Source organism: Dermacentor variabilis, chromosome 2, assembly GCF_050947875.1.
Source record: "Dermacentor variabilis isolate Ectoservices chromosome 2, ASM5094787v1, whole genome shotgun sequence".
Lineage (NCBI taxonomy): Eukaryota > Metazoa > Arthropoda > Arachnida > Ixodida > Ixodidae > Dermacentor > Dermacentor variabilis.
This window is the reverse complement of record NC_134569.1, coordinates 1,541,536-1,563,366: the sequence shown is the minus strand read 5'-3', so window position 1 is coordinate 1,563,366 and position 21,831 is coordinate 1,541,536. Positions and strand designations below refer to the sequence as shown.

Below are 21,831 nucleotides of genomic sequence, written 5' to 3'. Positions count from 1 at the left end.
AGTAGTTCTTGGTCTACATGAAGGAGGTTGCTTGCATACACATCTGGGCCACCATACTGAATGCATGGTGTTACCGGAACCTTTTCCCCCTGCACTGTGGTAAAAAAGCATGGTTAAGTTTCTACGATATTTAATATGCAAAAAAAGAGGTGAGGCATGCAGACAGGACACGAGAGTAGAGAAGTGAACGCGAACGCGCAAAACATGAAAAATTTCATTAAATTATTTTATTAGATAAAATTTTTATACTGTGTTTCATTCATTATGAGGGTTCATAACCACAACATATTTATTATATAAGCAGGTGGAATTATCAGCTTGGTCAGTTTGTAGAAGCTCGTTTGAGGCAAGAAATCGAGTTTCACAAACACAACCTCAACATTCTTGATTGAAAAAGGAACACCTCAGATGACATGCCGTCCTGTGAGTAGGAATTGCACAGTTCAAGAAAAACAAATTAGAACTGTCAGATGGATCCTGAAAAAGGAATAAGCACCTACTACTGCAAAAAGCGAATTAATTGATAGGTTTTAGCAGCACAAGGGCATCTCTGGCCAATGAGCGCCAAGTCTATACTGCAAAAGATAAACTTAGTGCATCTTTACAAAGCAAATATATAAAATGACTAATGCCTCTCTGCACTACAGTTGCTTTGCTCTAGAGTGAAGTCATTTTAATGCATGCACACGTACATACACACGCTACACCCAAGTGTAACAGCTGCAGAATTAAAATTGGGCAGCAAAAAAGTCGCAACCTTTAACCATTGATCCCAAGCTGTACTAGTGACTGGAGGTAGTACCAATATCGCCAATGACGAGTCGCACTCTTTCTGACCGATGTTATGCTGCTCTTGTTGTCAAAGATGAGTTACAGTCGGCATTGAGGGAAAGCTGCCCTCAAGAGCAGCTCTTGTTTTTGTGTTATTTCTAACCAGAGACCAATGAAGTAATATATTTTTAGAATGAGAATGACACCGAAAAATTGAGTACGTAAAAAATTTGGTACATTTTTCCGAAATTAACTTGAGGGTTAACGGCTAAAGCGGCAATCCAGAAACTAGAACAAGTTTTGACATGTTTGCTACCAGTGAATGCTAGAAAATATGTTGGCATTCTGTAGTTTTGTCCAACAATGCAAAAGGGATTCTTAATAACTGAGGAAATAAATGGAAAAGTATCATGAAGTATATTTCGTGAATGTAATGCAGAATCACTCAACTTCTGTTACTATATAATCTCCACTTGATTAACCTGCACTTTCTGAACTAGTTCAGGAGGTGCTGCATTTCACTACTCATTCCACCAGTTCAACGTGGCAGCAACTGCACGTTGTGATTTGTTTTGCTTAGTGCAGGCTTTGTACAGGGCGAGTTCACAGCATTCCCTGCACATGGCCGAAAGGTAGTGCATGTTTACGCAGTAGGTGTGGTGCCGCTTCTGCACGAGCGAGGTGCAGAAATCAGTTTCATACAATAATTACTAGAGGGAACTCTGACGTTAGTGTCCACAGGAGATCAAACAAGAACGGCTGTACCAGCATGGAAATTATGGGAAGTACATGGATTTGCCTAAACTTTGTCTGTTTGGCTTCAAACGGCTTTGTGACTTTGTAAACTAGTCATTTTCAACAATATACTGTGTAATAAATAAATAAACATTAAAATCGTCCGACGACAGGATTCAGACACAGGAACTCTAGAACAGAAGTCTGATATTGAAACCATTAAGCCACGGAGGCATGTAACGACAAGCGAGTGCAACGCCTTGATGAATTTATCGCGGGCATACCAGTGCCTTGAGAAGCTTGGCGCCTTTCGATTTGGCCACCTGGACAAGCTCAATCGTTGCAATTAATAGCAATTGTGCGTGTTGGCGCCGTCTTCTGCACTTCGAAGAGTATAGACATAGACTGCGCTGAAATTTACGACAATAAGATTTATATAGCGTATAATATACGAAGCCACAAGAACGTCTGAATTCACAAGCACGAATATCAGACAAATCCATGTGCTTCCCATCATTCCCATGGTGGTACGAATGCAGCGCCAGAGTTCCCTCTAGTAATTACTGTAAGAAACTCTATGGCAGAAATAACCGAAGTGCCTCGCATTTTGTTCTGGAGTAATAAACTAAGTTTTGCTGGTCCCATAAATCTTACTAGTCATTAATTCCAAGTTTTAGTGCAGTCACATGTCTAGTAGGCAATTGTGGTATTTTGCATAAACATTGCAAAGCCAACTGTGATGAATGTTCACTCTGGTAAATTGTTTATGATCGAGTAGCATAGACTACTGAAGCAATCCCTGAAAGTCAAGTGAATTTTCTTATTAGCAGCCTTTAAGCAGCATTCGAGCATATGACACATGCACCTCAGATATGCAGATATTTCCTTGACTCAGCAAGAAGCGATGCTTCATGTTCCACGAGGCTACTTCTATCAAAGCAGTATTGGTGCTCTCTAAAAACAATTCCAATGCATATGATCCAAATATTTTTCAGGGGCAACAGTTATGCCTGAAATCATGCTAGATTAGTTTCTTTAAACACATGCTCAGACCATGTTAGAAGTGCTTCTTAATATCCTCCTATTTATTAGACTAGTCCTATATCTGTACACAAAGGCTACTAATTAGGTCCCATGCTATATCATCATCTTGACAAAAATTTCACTTAGTAATACACATGCTGTGATAAGATTTGAGACCACATTGAGATGCTGAACAATGTGAATTCATTATTTTTAAAATGAAGTTCCTCTTCTTCCAAACGAGAAGAAAGGATACTGAGGGTCAAAATTTTTCTGAATCACAGCTGGAAGATGCCAGGGAAGGCACGTGGAAACTTATTTGTAATTTTTTATTTAAATGTAGAAATGATAAAGGGAAATGAGAATGGTAAAAAAAACCAGGCATGGGGGGTGAACGAACCTACAGTCTTTGCATTAGGCATGCGATGCACTAACCACTGTGCCACCGAGGCAGCATTCAACCGTCCACTATGGCCCCTCAGATTGTCGAAGCTCGAACACGGCCGTAGTACCACAGTGGTTAGTATATCACATGCGTAATGTGAAGGTTATGGGTCCGTTCCCCACCCACAGGTGGATATCTTTTAATCCATTTTCACTTACCTAGAATTTATCATTTCTCTACTTCATATAAAAAACTTAAAACATGTTCCTGTATGCTTTCCTTGGCCTCATTATCTGCTGGCTTCTTCCAGTTCTGTTACTTCCAACACTTATACATATTCTAATCTGGTAAGTAAACAGTTTTGCATGATGCTGGAATGCAATATAAAACATCCTTGCAGGGTCATGTTATGTAGAATGCCTTACATTGCCCAGGCAAGGTGTATTAATGTCAATCTGAAAAAAAAACAATTCCCACTCTAGGCAGAAATGCTGTGTACTGCTGTGTGCAACAGGGTTTAACGAAAACAAATTGTTCAGAAATAAAGCCACCAAACAACGAGGAAATATGAAAACTAGATGAAAATTTGTGCAGTTGCATGTTAAAAATTTAGCACAGCAACAGATGAAGACATAATGAAGGAAGCGCGACGATGGTTTATTTTGGACACACGAGGCAACATACTTGAAAGATGCATATGAGCTTACACGTGGACAAATATTGTTTATGTAGCGGCTAAACTACGAACAGGCCTAGAACACACTGATACAAGGTGTCGAGCATGTAAATCTTATCATGCCCTTAAGTCAAAGAAACATGCCTGTTTCTCATGATTCGCTACACATGGCTGGCTCACACAACTTAGCCACTTCTATATATGCCTTGTAATTACCAGGTGGTCTGTATGACATGTTCAAGCTTTAAATATGTACAAGTGCCACGTAGCTGGACAGCACCAAGGTAATGTCGTTTGCCATCGTTTTGAGGAAGTGAAACCAATTCTTGCATTTTTCCTAATTAGGTAATTAGTTATTAACTATTATTTAACTGCTCAAATATTTTATTCAAAGCAAAAGTGTCAGTGCCAAAATTGTAGAGCATCCTGAAAAATTCCCAATCCAGCTTTCTACTGCTCAATAGATGCAACAAATTTTTTTTTCAAGCTTGAAAGAAGCCAGTGAACACATGCAAGAAGTGCCGTGCAACTAACCGCTCGTGCACCTGAACATCATTTGGCTCCTCCTTTCATGCTTGAAAAAAGCTTTTTGAAAATAATATTTTAGAAATTGATTAATTATTGTTGACTATGTTTTAGGCAAAATGCATGAAATAGTGTGACTGCCACTTCCATTTTCGGCGACACGAATTGACTCCATTTTCATGTCCAAATCCAGCTATACATGGTGCGTGTTTTGAGCTGGTTCTGTAATTTAGGCTGGATTTGACTAATTGAAGCTTCGAACCCTAATAATGGAGTCAGCCTAAAAAGGTATTGGTACATAAACGGTCGCTGTCAGTACTCCATACTCCTTTAACTTAGTGCAAAGTGCTTGTGAGCCAAGAAGTTGGTAGTTCTAAGCAGTATTTCTCATTTTGACCTGGTGTTATAGCCCACTTACTACCATGCCATGCTGCTCAGTCATACTGGTCCCAGCTTCAATCTAGACCATGGCAGCTGCCCTCCAATGAGGGTAAAATGCAATAACGCTTATGCACTTAGATTCAGGTGTACATTAAAGAAGGCCAGGTTCCCAAAACTTCAGGTTTTGGAATGTAAAAGCCCATAATTTAATTTTAAAGCTAAAGGTGCTTTATTAGGAGCAGGGGCATCATTTTGAGCTTTTAATGCACTGCCATGGCACCAAGAAGCTCCAAGTAAATAAAAACAATTTCTTAGACAATGTACATATCTTGCAAACATTTACAAACACTTCTCTGCATGCACCTCTGTTGCTGTTATATTTAGATTCGTATGCTAAGGCGGGTTATGATGTTAGAACATGTTTCAAACTTTTTTTTTACCGCTTTAAAGTTGTTGCTTATTTTGCATCTCACTATGTGTCGAACGCACATTTCAGTGCATCAATTTCTTCAGAAAGTGCACTCCTCTTTATTTTTTGTGCATGCAAAAAGGGTTCAGAAGAACTGCTTTCTGAAGGTCTGTATAACAAGCAAAAAACGATTCTATGTAGGCTGCACAAAGAGAAAGGGTTGGTTTGTAAATATGTTATTTAGTTCTTAAAAAAAGAGGCAGCTGTCAGTACTCTGTTCCAAAGTAAAAATTGCCCCTGCCTGGCTCTGCTTCATTTTCCGATGTTGATGGTCCATTCGGGGGCACTCAACTGATAGGCTGCACTTTGGCGATGTCGGGTGCGCTGTCACCAGGCCCAAGGTCGATCGACATCCTCACGAAAAGTCGAGTCCAAACGCTATAAAGGAATATCTCATCATTTTGCTATCAGTTTTGTCATCTTGCGTGTTTCACACACGGCCGTCAGTGAAATATTTCGTCACTTGGATACTGAAAAAAATTCAAGCATTTTCTGGCAACCAAGCTGATGATGATGATGTGTAATGTTTTACGGCGCAAGGGCCAGGTTTTGGCCAGAGAGCGCCATGACAAGTGGTAATGTTGACGATGTATTATGGAAGATGTGACTTGGCTGTAAACTGGCCTAAAAATTGTCGCTGTAGAGTGCGTAAAATCTAGGTGCTATAAGATTATGGCGATGACTAATGACGAATACTATGAACATCAAAATCCATCGTGGAAGGATGGTAAAATTACTTGGAGCACTGCTGCCTCGCCAGAGCCCTTGAAACACAAGGGCCTAGAGGCATGTGCTATACGAAAGAGCTATCACAGCGGCATCCTCTGAAGAGAGGACGGCAGCCAAGCTGAATACACAGCAAATGGACAACATTAAAGAGCAAATGCAGTTGTCACATTAGATTGATCAAGTACAGCAGAAATGGAAAATAAATGAGTAATACTGTGTCTGTTGGCTTTGAATGCAAGAAACGTAAAAACAGGAACTTGCAAACACACCACTTCGAATTTCCCGAGTTTGCTACACCTCACAAGTTTGGCATCGTCCGGTACTCGGGGATAGTAACCGCTTAAAATCAAGATGAACGAGCGTCGGCATAAATTAACAGGATACTTAACCAGGTATTATTGGCGCATAAAACAACTCACGTAGCGAAGCTACTGTCAATTACCCGATGACGCATCTGCGGGCGGTGCGGCTTGGGCGAACAATTCAAAAAGGAATGAGAGTTTCACTTGTTTCACGCCTACTAAGCTAAGACAGAATTTGAGTTTCTTACTAAACTATACTGGATATTTACGCTCCGAATAAAACGCTGGAAATTTTGTTACGTCACATTGCATACGTATGAGTGAGGAAATTGCTTTTATTGTGTTCTGCCCAGACGGCATGCAGCAGCTACCACTCTCATGCAACAAAAGCAGGAAAGTGGTACTCGTGACACCGAAAACAAACATATACAGCGCCAACGTTACGCCCCTTGCAGTTGGAACTAAGCACGATTAAGCCAGTTAGTTTTCTAGCTTTCATAACGCCATGAACACGACCAAACATCGAGCGAAACAACTCTCTGCTCTCGAAAATTATTACCGCTTCCATTTATATACCTATCGCTGCCACAAGCAAAAGTCAATGGGCTAGCTGTCCACAAGCCGCAGATTAGACTGACAGCAACATATTACGGTAACGTAAAACAATTTCCACGCTGACTTAGCAGCCGCGGTGTGCTCTAAGTGCCAAAGTTCTCGTTTGCCGCTCGAAATTCACACCATGATGACGGGCACTGCATCTTTCACATGAAATATTGTACGCTTTGCTCCGGAGCCCAATAGGAGGGCGAAACGCATTTGCACGTACCTGAAATCCGCATGCCGGAAATCCGTCGACGCTCCCGAGAACGGGGCGCACAGCCATACACCCGTACGGCGGCTTGACTTGGACGTGAGGCACTTCTATCAAACATTTCACATGCGACATGTTTCACACCGATTGCGCGAACACCACAAAATGACGCAGGCCGCATTGCGACACCGAGCAGATGTGAGCCACCGATGAGCTGTGTAAGCGGATTGCAGAGAACAAAGCCATACAAAACGTTAGGCGCGAGAAGATGGCGGCTCTCGTTGCAGAGATGAAGCGGACGAAGCAATGACGCGCGAATAAATGTTGCCAACTATTGGTTCCGCGTTATGCCGGCGGTGGTGGCTTTAGTGGCGTGCGTTGCGGCTGTCTAATTTTTTTATTTCTTTCCCCAAACAGTATAGCTAAGATCAGTTCTTTGTTTGAATTTTTAACTGTGTCGTTTGGCATTATCTTTGTCTTTTTATGCTATTAAGCGGCCAATTATGGCCTCTCAGGTTCGCGCGCGCCAGCTTCGCGCGCAAATCTCAGAGGCCACAAGACAACTCGTTAGGAAATGCCGTTATTGTCGTTGTTAACGTTTCATCATCCTTTCTTCAACTGAGATAGAGAGGTAGTGTCCCTTTTCCCGTTGTTGGGAGGGGGCGATCAAGACGGCATCGCTCAGCGGGGGGCGGGGGACAAGGTTGGTGTTGGTTCTTATCGCGAAATTCGCGAACCCTGCGATTTTTTTTGTATAACGTAAGTATTTCTATATTTCCCCAACAAGAAAAACCATCCGTCCGTCAGTCCGTACAGCACGATATCTTTTAAAATAGAACCCGCAGCAGCGAGTGAATTCACCTTCGTGCTAGCTCTCGCTTCAACGCGACCGAAGCGGCGAGAACACTGCGCTCACGAAGCTTTCAGCTTATGCCGCACTATGCGCTTTTCGCAGATCACTTTCAACATAGGTGTACGCGCGTCTGTTTTCAAAGCGAAGTAAACGGTAAGAACACAGCGCGTGAAGTTTTCAGCAGTGGGCACACTCTGTCCACAATGCAGTTCGCTTTCAAGATACGGTTCGCGCGGCCGTGCCACAAGCAGCCGCCGCCGGAGAACGGTTGATAATGGTTCGTCGCGGATGAGAACGGCTAAAGAGCGATAACGGCTCAAAACGAACGGAACGTCACCAGCGCGCCTGGCCCCGCCACCTGTAGTACTTTGCTTGCGCCGCCGACCAGAGCAGTTCGTGTCGCCGCAGCGCTGTCGCTTATACTTGTCGGATCAAGTCTCATAACATTGATAACGACATGGACTGTGTGTAGATGAGGAAGAGTCACAATGCTTACGCACACTTAGACAAATCCGAGAGGAGTTCCTGTGTGATTTTTTTTTTTACCGGAAATGTGCAGTGAGCGGTGGGACCCAGAGTTGACAATGCCTGTAAGAGGGGTGCCAAGCTTTTTTTTTTTTTTTTGTGAGAGTCTTGCCCAGCTCCCAAAGACCTGCTCATGCTAAGACTTGCTGATGGCTGTATGTGTTTTGTTTTATTGTCGCATGCGCTCGAACCGCCACAATCCTACAGTGCAATGGCATTACAGCAGTATTCACGTCCAAAGGGAAATGCAGCCGGTAATTGGGCTGCCTAAGGTTTGCGGCCCGGCGGCAGCTGCCCTCCCGTCCCCCGTTTCCGTTGACAAGTTAGGTGGAGGGGTCTAGAGCAATCTTACACCCCCCTCCCCACAGTGGCGTAACCAGCAAATTTTTGCGTGTGAGGGGGGGGTCCCAATTGACCCCCCCCCAGCGGGGCCATTGCCATAGCAGCAAAAATTTTACTGTTAGTGAGCGGTACAAGTGCCCGGCGTGCCCCACTTGGCTACGCCGCTACTAGCCCCCCCCCCCCCCCGCAATCGACGCAAATCGAGCTATCAGAACGTGCATGACACGCACGCATGACATAACATGAATGACATGCCGCGAAGCTAGCATGGATGTCGTCACATCATCATCATCAGCTTATTTTGACATCCATCGCAGGACGAAAGCTTCTCCTGCGATCTCCAATACCCCTGCCTTGTGCTAACTGGTTCCACGTGTCTTCAAGTTTCCCAATTCCATCACGTCCACATTATTCTCTGCCGTCCTCGACTGTGCTTCCCTTCCCTTAGCACCCATTCTGCAACTCCAATAGACTAGCAGTTCTCTCCCTTACGCATTGCAATGTCTGCCCAGCACGACTTCTTCCTCTTAATGTCAACCAGAATATCAGCTATCCCCGTTCGCTCTCTAATCCACATCGCTGTCTTCCAGTCTATTAACGTCATGCGTAATAATTTTTATTCCATCGCTCGTTGCGCGGTCCTCAACGTCTTCCCAAGCTTCTTTGGTAACTTCCAAGTTTCGGCCCCATACGTTAGTAACGCAAGCTCTCCAGCTAATTTTTTATTTTTGTTAATTTCCTTGATCAGAGGCCCCTGCGAGTAATTAACCTCAATAAACGTATTTCTGCGCAGGTTCTAGAGGCTGACTGCCGACCATGACATTCGTTCTCTAGCCAGGCTGCGGAACATTACTTTTCTCTTGTGCATACTAACTCTCAATCAGACTCTTACACTTTCTTCGACAAGGTCCTCAAACGTTTGTTGCAAATAGTCTGCAGCGTTGCTGAGTATGCCAATGTCATCTACAAACCGTAAGTTGGTGAGCTATTTACCGTTAGCCCTCACTCCTAATCATTCCCAGTCTAACTGGTTGCACACCTTTAAGTATTCAGTAATAGCATTGTAAATATTTTGCCATTGATCATATGAAGCCTTTTGCAGATATCTGGCTATGCAAAGTCTGCGCGTTAGTGTCATCCGTTCGATATCAACATTCGTGGGAAACTTCATTTTTGACCACTGTTCGGAGCCAGTGCGCTGCTGCCTAGATGCCCCGATCTAATCATTCCAGCTACCTGATTCAAGCGCAGGTAGCGCGCGTTTCATGTATAGCCAATATCAACGCCTTAACTGGCAATGTTCATTTATCATATACTGTAAGCTTGTTCACTTACTCCGTTATAATTAGGGTGTAAATTAGAAAGACTGGGGTGTTCCAATGGTGTTTTCTTGTTGAACACCCTTTTCCGTTAAAAAAGGGTGTTTCAGGGGTGTTTACAAGGGTGAAAAGATTAATACACCCGCATTACACCCATAAGGGTGTGAAAATTTTAAGATTGCACATGGTAGTCACCACCGAGTATGAAGGCTTCTCCATCACTTTTCCGAACAGCGACGACAAGGGTTTCCCACTGGCTTTGGCGGACCGGATACCACACACCAGACGCTTCCAACTCCTTCAACTCTTTTTCAGTCTTCTTGTCTTTCAGGGCGTACGGCACTGATCTGACTTTACAGAAAACAGGTTGTCCTGCCTGATTCAAAACAATAGACCCCGCGAACCCATTAATAGTTCGAATTGGACCCGAGAACATGTCCTCGTATTCGTCTAGCAGCCATTCCTGTTCAGTGATTGCGTCCTCGTTACCATTGTTAAGGATGAGACGACAGGTGGGGAACAGGTTTTTCGGTGACGGCTTGTCCTTACAGTCACATAATATGAAGACACCGTCCCTAGGCTTGGGTAGGCTGTTTATGTCAATGTGGTGGCTCTGACTTGCAGGCGAGCGTGGCCTCCAGCTGGTTATACCATGCGGCAGTGGGCTCTCCAAATATTTGAAAATTATTCAAGCAATTCCCATGCGCATAATCATGCAAAAGCATTCATAGTGTCAAAATGCTGCGTTTTGCACTGTTAACGCGAAAAAAATAAGCGCGTGTGAATGCAAATTGCAATCCTGCAATCCTACGCTGTCATAGTGGCGTACCTTATTTAACTAAACTTAGTAACTATCTTCTATTTGACAGAGAATAGAAAAAGAAGTAAGAGATAGTAATGTGTGCGTACAAGCGGTGAAATAAAGTCACGATAACTAGCTACTTTAACTTTATACTATATGAATACAGGCATAATTATAACCAGTGAAAGAATAGCAGAAAGTTTAGTTGTGCTACGGCAGAACCAGCAGAACAGGCAGAATGCAAGCCGAACACAAAAAAAAACACAGAAAGTTCGTTTTGCGCTCCTTTCACTTATAGTAGAAATTTTCAGAGCATTTGGGTGCAGACTTGTGGCACTGGAGCGCAATGTGTAATGAACTCGTCGTCACTTTTCATCACCCAACAATCCAACCCAAATTGTTCACAGTGAAGCACCGCCGTGTGCATTTCAATGCACGCCGCCCAGCGCTCATCCACACTAACGCGGCGACGGTGCTTCTACATATTGCCCGATCTCGCGGAGAGTAGTGATGTAGCTTTCAAATACGGAATAAGGAGGTGAAGGACTGGGCCAGCCGGTTTTGCATCATGAGGGTATAGCAGCGCTAACTAAGACACAAAGAGACAAACGGGAACAAGCACTATCCTTGTCCCCGTGTATCTCTTTCTTTGTGCATATGCTTTAGTGCGCGCTGCTGTAACCTCATGACGAAAGTTAGGATCGCGATCAGGAAGGCTTCCTGATCGAAAGGATGTGGTAAAACCAGAATAAACGAAGCAGGCTAGGTGAACGTATCCACCCGGTCTCAACGGCGATGCCAATAATCGTCATTAAAGCGTGAGAGAGGAGCCCGGTTGCAGTGGGCCTTATCGCCATAGCGTGGCGATGCACTCACCTCGAATGTGAGGAAATCCATTGCGACGATGGAGCCGAACCAGAGCAGTGTGCCGTTCAGGAAGGCGATGAAGGCCAGGAAGGCAACCAAATTGGCAATCAAGTTGCCGATTACCGTAAGCCCCATGGTAGCGCCATTAGACGCCGCTTCTAGGACGTTCCGTTCCTCACTGCGAGCGGGACGAATCGTGCTATAGAAGAGCATCAATACCCGTCATATTGACAGACCACTGTAATTCAATTTGCGACCGACAATTTTGACCTTCACCCATTATATTTATTCAATGTACAACTTGGAACGAATTCCGTGGGTAGTGCCGGTTTCTAGATATGCGCCATAAAATTTGAGGTAAAAATGTACTTTCTTTAACAAATGGCCATTTTATGCATTGAAGCACACAAGTAACTGAAATGGCTCCGTGGGTAGTGCCGGTTTCGAAATATGTGCCATAAAATTTGAGGTAAAAATGTACTTTCGTTTCACCCTTTCTTTAAGAAATGGCCATTTTATGCATTGAAGCGCACAAGTAACTGAAATGGTAATGTTTTCCATCGCGGTCGTTGGGTATTAATATCTCAAATCTTCTGTCGTCCTGAAAACGTGTTATTGCATTGGAAGCACGTAGACGTGTTCTATCGCGTGCACGAACGTACGCGACAGAACACGCTAACGCACCCGTCCCGAGCGTCCATAGAGTTTCTCACTATAACACCTAGAGTGAAATCTAGTGCCACCGTCTATAGGAGTTTCCTAAAGGGCGCTGTGCTGTCATCGGAATGACGGTATATGTCGGGGATATGCAGTCACGCACGACACGGTTCTAACGTCTCACTGCTGTGTTTTAGATTTCTTCCATCGCCGCCGCCTACTGCTTCTGCGTCAGCCTACCGCGAATGTGAAGATACGGGCTGGCCCACGTATCGACCGGCCGACGTCGCTGTCCTCGAAGCTACTGCACCTGCGCTCTGACTCCTGGGGCCAGCGCCACCGCACCGCTTAATAAGCACTGCTTCGCCCTGGCCCCACGGGTTACGCGGTCACGCACGACACAGTTCTAACGTCTCACTGCTGTGTTCTAGATATGTAGTGGCATTTACCACCCCATATTTTTGTCTTTAACTAGTACCGTGGCTGCTTTCCCCATATTGCTCTTTTTTGCCCAACATTCCTGTACCTCTTTGAGTGATGGGGATTGACAAAGTTGCCTACAGGGTTCGTATCGTCGCCTTCAGTACCTGCCACCGGAACAAGATTGATCTGACTGAGCGCTCACATGCAGTAGTAGTCAGCTTAACGTGTGTCCTCTTCCCCAAACCCTCGCTTGCCCTGTGAATTTGCTTAGCGCTGCTGTTGCTCTGTGCTGGGGACATTGAAGCCAACCCTGGTACCAATGTAGACGATGCATATGCGCTACTGAAAGAATTCATGGATGCCAACAAAAAGAATTTTGACACCACTGCAACTATTCTGAAAGAAATGCAGCGAGAAGTTGCCGATATTAGGACCCAAGTCCTCGCAGTTTAAAAATATCTACCTATTCTACCCGAAATCGGCACTGGTGTTAAAGCTGTTAATGACTCGCTTGAAGAAGTTAAAATGACTTTGTCGCGTCCCAGTGCTGACATAGAAGATGTTGTAGATGACCTGAATAATTGTTCACGAAGAAACAATATGCTTATCAAAGGTTTAGCTGAACTTGAGAACGACTATGAGGCCAGCGAGAAGTTAGAGATTTCTGTTCCACTCACCTAAATATAACCTGGCACACTGAAAACATTGAACGCGCGCATCATTAAATCGGGCAGCTTCGACCTTGTTTTACGCGTCCGTTAATTATAAGGTTCCTAAATTTCAGACGAAAGACAAACTTCTTTGCAACGTATCCAGCTTTTTTGGACACGAGGGTTTAGTTCGTGTGAGTGCCACCACGTGGCGTACTGACCTTAAAGTTTTGAAACTTCCCGCGGTGACGCATGATGACGTCAACAAAACAAAAATAATTAAAAGCTATCCCTGCGCATTGAACTCCGCCACAATGCTTGTCCCGCTGACGTTATCAGTGTGCTTGATAAAGCGTAGCCGCTCGTCGCCTGGAAATGACATCATCCTAAGACGATGAGCAAAACGTGAACAAGGTGAATGCAGGAGCCAACGTTTCGACAAGTGGACTTTTTCTTCAAGGCGACGTACGCTTTCCTCGCCCCAGTATGTATATAGGTGGGGTTCTTCTAAAGGGGAGAAGGGGAGAGAGTGCGGAAACGAGGGAAGGTGTGTTAGCGTGTCGCATTGAGAGTAAAGGAAGACGGTGCACAAGGTCAAAGCCAGGGCCACCCCTCACTCCCCACCCCGGTATTTTAACCCACGCGTGATAGCCGGCGTGTCAAGGGCGTCTGACACGCCGGCTGAAAAAGAAAGGGGGGAGGGCGGGAGGCATGGAAAGGAAAAAAAGAAAAGAAAAACGAGGGGGGGGATACGCCAAGAAATCCAACTAAGTGTTGTTGCCTATAGCTTGAAGTTTAGCGTAGCGAATATAAGAGAGTTTTAGCCCAGCGGGTTTACGGCCAGCGGAGCGGAGCGGGTGAGCGGAGACACGACTGCGCATGCGCACAACGCTGAGGCGGCCAGCGGTTTTACGGAGTAGCGTTTACGCCCGCTGGAAAGCACTCCCCAGCGGAGGGTATACGCAGCGCGCGAGCGTGCGTAAGCGCGCGCGGGCGTGTATGGGAAATGCAAGATGGCAGCCGCGAACATGAACGCCGGCAGTTCTGCATCGACGACGGCGACTGCGGCGCTGACCCGTACATTAGTACTCAGTATATTATTAACAAATAATGTACTGAGAACATGTAATATATCTTTATTCAACATTTCTTGCATTATAAAAGCAAGCGTAATTCAAATTCATTTCTCAGTAACTCCTATTCGGACCACTAGGTGGGAAAGCAGAGCGCCCCGCTCTAAAACCCCTGAAACTTCGTAAAGTAGTGCCACTCTCCTCCTCCGCCTTCACTCCTCCTGTTTCTCCTCTCTTTGACGCTCCCTCCTCGACCATGGCGCCGCCTACGATGCTCGAGCGCAGCAGACGACCTTTCGCAGAGTGAATGCACGCATAGCAAGGCAGTGCTCTTTAGGCGTTTACGTTGGCTTTCCAGCTCCGCGTAACTTCGTGTACAGCATAGAATTTCTAGTCGGATGCTTGTACAAATTCGGTAACGGCAGCTTTTATTTCAATTTTTGATAACTGTTTCTTAAAAAAGTATCTGAAGGAGTGTTAACGCTGTGCGTTGACGACTGCAAATGTATCGCGTGCCCTACAATTAGGTACGCAACATTTGTCAAGGGCGTGTCGCAAGATCTTGTTGCGAATGGTTGTAAATAACACGTTTACCATCGAATGACAACCTCTTGGCTTCCAGCAAGCCCTCAGCCTAAAGAATCCGCGCCGCCCTTACCATGTGAATTCGCGGCGCGTATGAGCTATGACCTACAAAGGCTGACGGAGATCACTGCTCTGGAGCTTCGAAAGTGTATTACAAGCTACAGTGCCGCCAACGTGCGTGCTTGCCAATCTAAGCGCGCGCAAAGCCTCAGAGGTGGGCGCTGGTGCTATTGTGTTTCTCGTGTCTCAACGCCGACAGAAATACCGCGGCCGATCATCGAGTCGGGACTGTGCGTACACAAGAAAATAAAATGAGTTTTTAGCATTCGTGCGCGAAGCGGGAGCGCGATAACAATTCTTGACTCAATCTCAAACAAGACCACTGTGGCCTTCAGTAATTTTTTTCAGTTTAATGACTTATCACGAATAACACTTCATCGTGCGTTGGTTCGTCCGTTCACTAAGTGACGTACTTGTCGCGAACCGAGTTGCACTGAGGTGCATGCATTCAGAACGGTTGCACTCCCTTTGAAGTAACATTTGCGAGACATGACTTTATTAGTGAAGTCATGATCGCGCAAAGAATCCCCCCGCCATGACGCGGCCGAAAGTGCGGCAAGTGAAATGATGTTTTATCCATAGGTTAAAATGATATGAAACGGCATTCGAGTTGCAAGTTAACAGTTTATTTTCACATAGATGCATTACAGATTTGCCTTTGCAGTCACAAGTCCGTGTGCACCATTTATTGTCTCATTGCGTAAATAAACGCACCAGCCTAAGAGTCCTACAGCAAGCGCGTCTCAATTAGGCATAATGACTGTTGAAACTAATAGTGGCATAGACGAGCAAGCGAACGACTATATGAGAGCGCGAACTAAACGAGCGAGCAAACGACTAAACGAGCGTGCGAACGAACGAGCTAACGACTAAGCACGAACGACGACTAAACCAGCCAGGGAACGGGCGGGCGACCGCACGTTTTCTTTGCGAGGGCTCCACCGCCGCATCTTTAGCTTCGCACAATTTAAAGCTCACGCGAATTAGCACATACGTCTCAATTACCTATGATGCGGTCGCTCGACGACGAACGCACCGCGTAACACGGTTTCGGGAGAGCACGCACGCTTTTCATCGGTGCCTCTGTATCGCAAATCCACCGGGCGACCGCCAACGAAGAACACGAACAAATCTGGCAAACAAAGCTAGTCTATCTAAAGAAGGCTGGTAAGTAACCACAAAAGGCAGAGAGTTGCTCTCCTGAGGCGCTTTCATGATCGAGACTGAAATTTTATCAAAAGGACTGCGCTGAATCTTAATAATTTCGTAATCACGTTATCGCACGCAACCTCGCGTGCCCGCGAACTCAAGCCGGTTGGCGTTCAAAACGATTAAGCTCACCAAATATGACTAACACGACCACGTAGTGCGCATATAACCAAAGCAGACGTTGCGTAAAAATCATGTTGAAGCGTGCGTACAAATGACAACATGCACAGTGAACTGTGCAATATCTACTACGTTATTGCCCGCAGCACAATACGCCAGCCTGGCACATACAATACTCTGAGAGAGCCACAACTTACATCACATAGTCGCGCGGAGGAAGTTGGTCGGAAGTTCTCCCTCCCGATTCGGTGAAGCCATGTCTTCGTTCATAACGCGTTGCGCTTACCGGAAGGTATCGCGAACATATTCTTGCCTTTGCTAAAACTATATTGGCATCCAAACGCGCAGCAGGTCATGGTAACAGAAAATGACGTGAAGCGACGTCGCACTTGCCACAAAATATCCTTCGAGGCGTTCACAAGATCAAAACAACACAGAATAGGAATGGAAGGAATGCCACCAACAAGCGCCGCTTCTCGAGCAAAGATGGCACTGAAGCGCGACTGTAAACAAACGAAGCCGGCGCAAGGGGCCACGTGATGCCATTAGGCCAATAGCGACGCGGCGTCGGCTTCGGCCTGAGCGCTGGAGGAGGAGGCGGCGTTCTTCAAAGCGTGGCACTACTTTACGAAGTTTAAGGGGTTTTACCCCGCTCTCTCCGCTCGAGCGGGTGAGTGATCCGCCGGGCTAAAATTCTCTTCTCGCGAGCCGCTCCGCTGGCGCAACGGTGGAGACTGCGAGCGGAGCGAAACGTAAACCCGCTGAGCTAAAACTCTCTATATTCTAAAGCTCCCTTTGAAACGTTCATACCTATTGGTTGCAATGTCTTGAACTTATGGATAGGGTATGATTCTCGGTATTTTCTTACTCGTTCAGAACGGAAATTTGACTAAGATGTAGAGTTTAAGCTCATCAAAGTTGTGACCTGGGGTGCTATGCAGGATGCGCCGAGTTTCTCGTTCACCCGAGTTTTACCCGAGTTTGCTCGACGGCAGTCAGTGAACGGAGATAGCGTGAAACGCGCCGAAGCTGTAGGCAAAAAAATATGTAGACAAAAAGCCGCGTATGACAACATGAGCGCACCCTGCGCGGCACACTGCTTCCACGTTTCAAGCGCAGAAGGCTGCACAACGAAACGCGCCAGCGCCGCGTATTGTTATCAACGGATTATCGCAACTTGGCGATTCCGTGACTGCCCCGCTGTCTGTCTGCACACTTGCCGTGAGCCGCTTGCCACGCCTTTCCCGGGCGCGTCAAGGGCGTGCCTCCTCTTTCTGATGCTATCTTTCTTTCCTCCGTCGAATGCGAACAGGGTACATGCGGTGCATTTTCGCACCTACACTTCCACTCAAACGAATACGTTAAAATACAACAAATAAAATAACGAACATTTTTATTTCTTTAGGTATCTGTTTTTCGTTTCAACGCTAGAAATTTGTGATGATAAACGGAGATCGAGCAAATTATTAAATTTTGCACTTCTTGCCGCGAGTGGCGACAGTGAGGCGAAAGCTTAGAAGCGGTACATTGAACCGAGTCGCACGCACGAGGGCGTTCATACGGGGATAAGTCGCCTAGGGGCGCTGCAGTGCTATTCTCAATAAAGTCGGTCATGATCCATGAAGGGCCATGGCCACTCTTTCTCTATTAGGGGAATAGACACGCAGCGCCGCGGTACGGCTGTTCATCGCAGGCGCTTCACTAGGCTATTAAGGCCCCCGCTTTACCAACTAAAAACGACACAACGGCTGTCGCTGCAAAATGGCGGCATGTTATTTTAGAGTGCGGAGCGACGCAGTTCAGTGAAAATGTACCAGTTTATCTTTGTGCGCGAAGCCTCTGCGATACTTTGCGAAAAGTGCGTGCTTCCCAGCGACAAAATTCATCGCTTGTCATCGCTTGCCCAGTGAAGGTGCCTCTGAGCGCATGTACGCAGTATATGAGTGTGTTGTGCAGTCGAACGTGCTTGCGGATTACCTCTGCTGGAGCCAGCAGCGATCGCAGATGGATATCGTAACGACACCGCAGCACTCGCATTTTGGCAGGTGAGGGCTCTTGTGTGCAGTTATGAAATCAGACTTCGAACGGAGAAAGGTGTTGGAACTGTTGAGTGCGCAGTGCTTGTGAAGAAATGCCATTGCACTGGGTCTAGGAGAGCGAGTGATTCTCGGACGCTGATCGTTTTTACGACGCTGTGGCACCGTTTCATCACCGATGACAGAGCAGCCATCTCAAACGACTGCTGCAATACGCACTCCTCAGCATCGTCGTCCCCCTCGGCGCATCGACGCCTTGCAAGCAGCTACAGTGACGTGCCGATAATTGTTTAGTGTGTGCTACGCGCCACAATGCAGGCAATGAAACCGTATTGTGGGGCCATCTCAGCCCGAGAAGATGTATGCATAAGCCAGCGACAGTCAACGCTTTGTTTTTGATAGTGGTGCTCAGTACATCACCGATGACAGTGCGTTGTGCGTGTTTTATGTCGGCGGTCAAGATTGTTGATGCCTCTCAGCTCGACACCGCGTCGCTGTTGCCGGAAGATAAGTTGGGCGTGGCCCAACTGTAGTGGGTGCGCGCACAAGAGTTACACGCCTCGCGCGGGGCGTGACCTCTGGTTTTGATTGACAGGCGAACTCTTGCTAAACTCGTACATCGCGAAACCCCCTCCGAGTTCAACTCGGGAACATGGCGGCGGCAGCAGCAGCCTGTTTCATTGCATCCAGCGGCAGCAAGCGGCAGTATGACCGTCCGGACCCGTTCACCTACATGACCGACGGCGAGTTTCAGCGTCATTTTCGCCTGTCGAAGACATCAGTGCGCTGGCTGTGTGACGAGCAAGGCGAAGACTCTCGTCTGCGGAGACAGCGTGGCGGGCTTCATTCGCTCACCGTCGTAGAGCAAGTCATCTGTGCCCTCCGTTTCTACGGGACTGGGAGTTTTCAGGGAAGCGTCGGCGCCGAGCGTTGCATTGGACGCCATCAAACTACTGTTAGCCACTGTGTCACAGATGTGTCTGACGCGCTTATCGATGCGGCAGTGCGTAAGCGGTGGCTAGCTTTCCAGAATACTGCGGCTGAGCGGGCATATATAAAAGAATGCTTCCTACTTCGTGGGAACATTACAAACGTAGTCGGGTGTGTCGACGGAACGTACCTAGGAATTAAGGCGCTTTCAGTGTCAGCGTTACTGTGATTAACATTGAAGCAATGTTTAGACACGCCATATTGCCAAATTTGTCACTTCTGTGTTGCCGACTTAAATTTTGTGTTAGCGACATCTCACATGCGGCTGCTTATGATACTAACTTTTTCGCTGGTTGATGACTTTTTGCCGATTGTACTACTTGTCTGTCAGGGTGCCTTCCAAATGGCTCATTTTCTTGGGAAAGAGGTTAATTAAGTACAAATAGATAAATGGATATCACAAATTGTGTGAAGTAACCTATGAATCCTAATCTCATAAAGAACTTGGGGTTCTTCATTGGTGAAGTTACTTAGTATGCACAATGCTGAATTTTGGTTATGCGTAATCTATCGGCCGCACTATGAAACAGCGAGGCATTGCACAATTTGTTGCAGCGCGAGATGTGGATGTTGCACCAAACCTGTTGTGCCTATGCATGTGTGGCGAAATGAAAATGCATTGAGAATCTTAGTGTGTTGGCTTGCATGAAGAGAATACTTCAGATTGTTTGCTCTGTTCATTGTCGATGCATGTGCCAGAGGTTCAGTGTATCTTCATTTTTTGGGGGGGCGGCGTTATTCTGGATGGATAAATTGTATATTTTCGTCTCATAATGGGGCTCTAATTCTTAAGCAGTAGAGCAACGCACACCCAATGCTCTGCAGAACTCTCAGTACGTGAAGATGTCATGAACCACCAAGGCAAAATTACATATCGGGAGAAATGTGGTGCAGATGCCAATGAAAAGTGGGTGTTTAACCCACCATGATAAAAATAAAAATTGCAGAGCAAATAGACCATTTGTACAGCTTTAGAGCAATGATTACACAAAACGTGATATGCTCAAACGAGTAAATGCTCACCGCAGTGCCAAAGTAGGATGAGTGTCATGCAGCATATATTGGCATTGAACATGTCTCGTAACCGTTATTTTTATTGTAAGCCCTCGCTGTCACACCTTTCCCTCCAGCACTCCCTTTACTGAAACGTGGCACTGTCTTTCCATTGGTGTCATGATGATAATGGTAACGGCAGCAGCAAGGCTGGTTAATGCTTGCCCCTTTGATTCCTGTGAGTTTAGTGGTAAAGAATATGGCACGTGCGTACATACACCTGTGCTGCAAAATTTAACACTTGTGATTTTTTGGAGAGCTAATTTGTGTTAGGAAATTTCAAAGATGTGCACCATTGTGGCCTAATAACTAGAGCATTGGTGAGGTTGAAGACTGGGTGTATTGGTATGGAAGCTTGAAGTTTAATTACACAACAATTCGATGGGACACAAAGAAGAAAAATACACAGCAGAATGCTCTGCTGTGTGTGTTACTCTTCTTTGTGTGCCGTTGAATTGTTGTGCGATCCAACTTGAAATATAGCATTCGGCTTCTTTGGTGCAGGACCGAGGAAGTGTGAGCTATTCGACAACATGCCAGTGCCTTGCCACACAATTATGGAAGTCGGAAGGTTTGCAAACAAAGCTTTGCTTTCAAATCCACCTGCTCATGTAATACAAGCACTGATTGAAAGAACCATCATACAAAAATAATGGTGAAATCAATGGCCTGTGAAAAGTGTAATTTGTATATTGACGCTATTGACATAATAGGTGCCATACCGGCCTCAAAATTGTACTGGACAGAGGAGTTTGTATCCTATGTGAAGCACAACCTCCCATTACATGCTGTGCAAATAACCAAGCTCAGTTTGTTTTGACGTGCTACACAACATTCACTGTAATCTGTTTTTGATTCTAAAGAAGTGCCAAACACCACCTCTTTTTCAAGAAAGTCATGGGAATATTTGGCGAGACCTTTTTATAGCCCCTCATAATGGAAGTGTGGCCAGCCAGCTTTGCTGGGATGCCTTTATAGATTTCTGCTCCTGATCATTGTGTGCTATCAAGTTGCAGAAGTCTATGCAACTGGTGCTAGGCATTACGTGTTTCTATAGTCGGATACAACTTTAGGAGGCTGCGGAATCTGCACTTTAAGGCAGGTGAACACAAGCTTGCACCAATGGGCACGCACTCTAGACTGACATCGTGCCGCCAGACAGACTAATACCTGCTCGTTGGAGAGGGACTATTTCTTTAGACGTGGAGGCAATCAGCTGCTGCGCTTTGGTCATCTGGGCGGGGCCTCTCTTGTCTTCTGAAGTTTTATCCGACTGTAAAGGATGCTGCTTTTCATACAACACAAAAGGACAAAGTGTACAATTATTTGGCCTATAAAATGGATACATCAGAAGTGTGCTATTGAAGGGCTTAAGATGTGTGAAATATAGTACATGCAATTATAAGACAATGTTAAAGAATATGTGGTATCGAACATGCATGTAATGGCACATTTGAATC

At 45.7% G+C, this 21,831-nt stretch overlaps 1 protein-coding gene across 1 annotated transcript in view; it reads right to left on the bottom strand.

The window, feature by feature from the left end:
- LOC142570245 (putative transporter YutK) overlaps window positions 1-21,831 on the bottom strand; it is a 518,716-nt gene that overhangs the window by 92,554 nt on the left and 404,331 nt on the right. Inside the window, exon 8 of the mRNA XM_075678647.1 lies at window positions 11,525-11,693. Within this exon, the coding sequence (XP_075534762.1) occupies window positions 11,525-11,693 (169 nt within the window). The remainder of the gene's footprint in view (window positions 1-11,524; window positions 11,694-21,831) is intronic.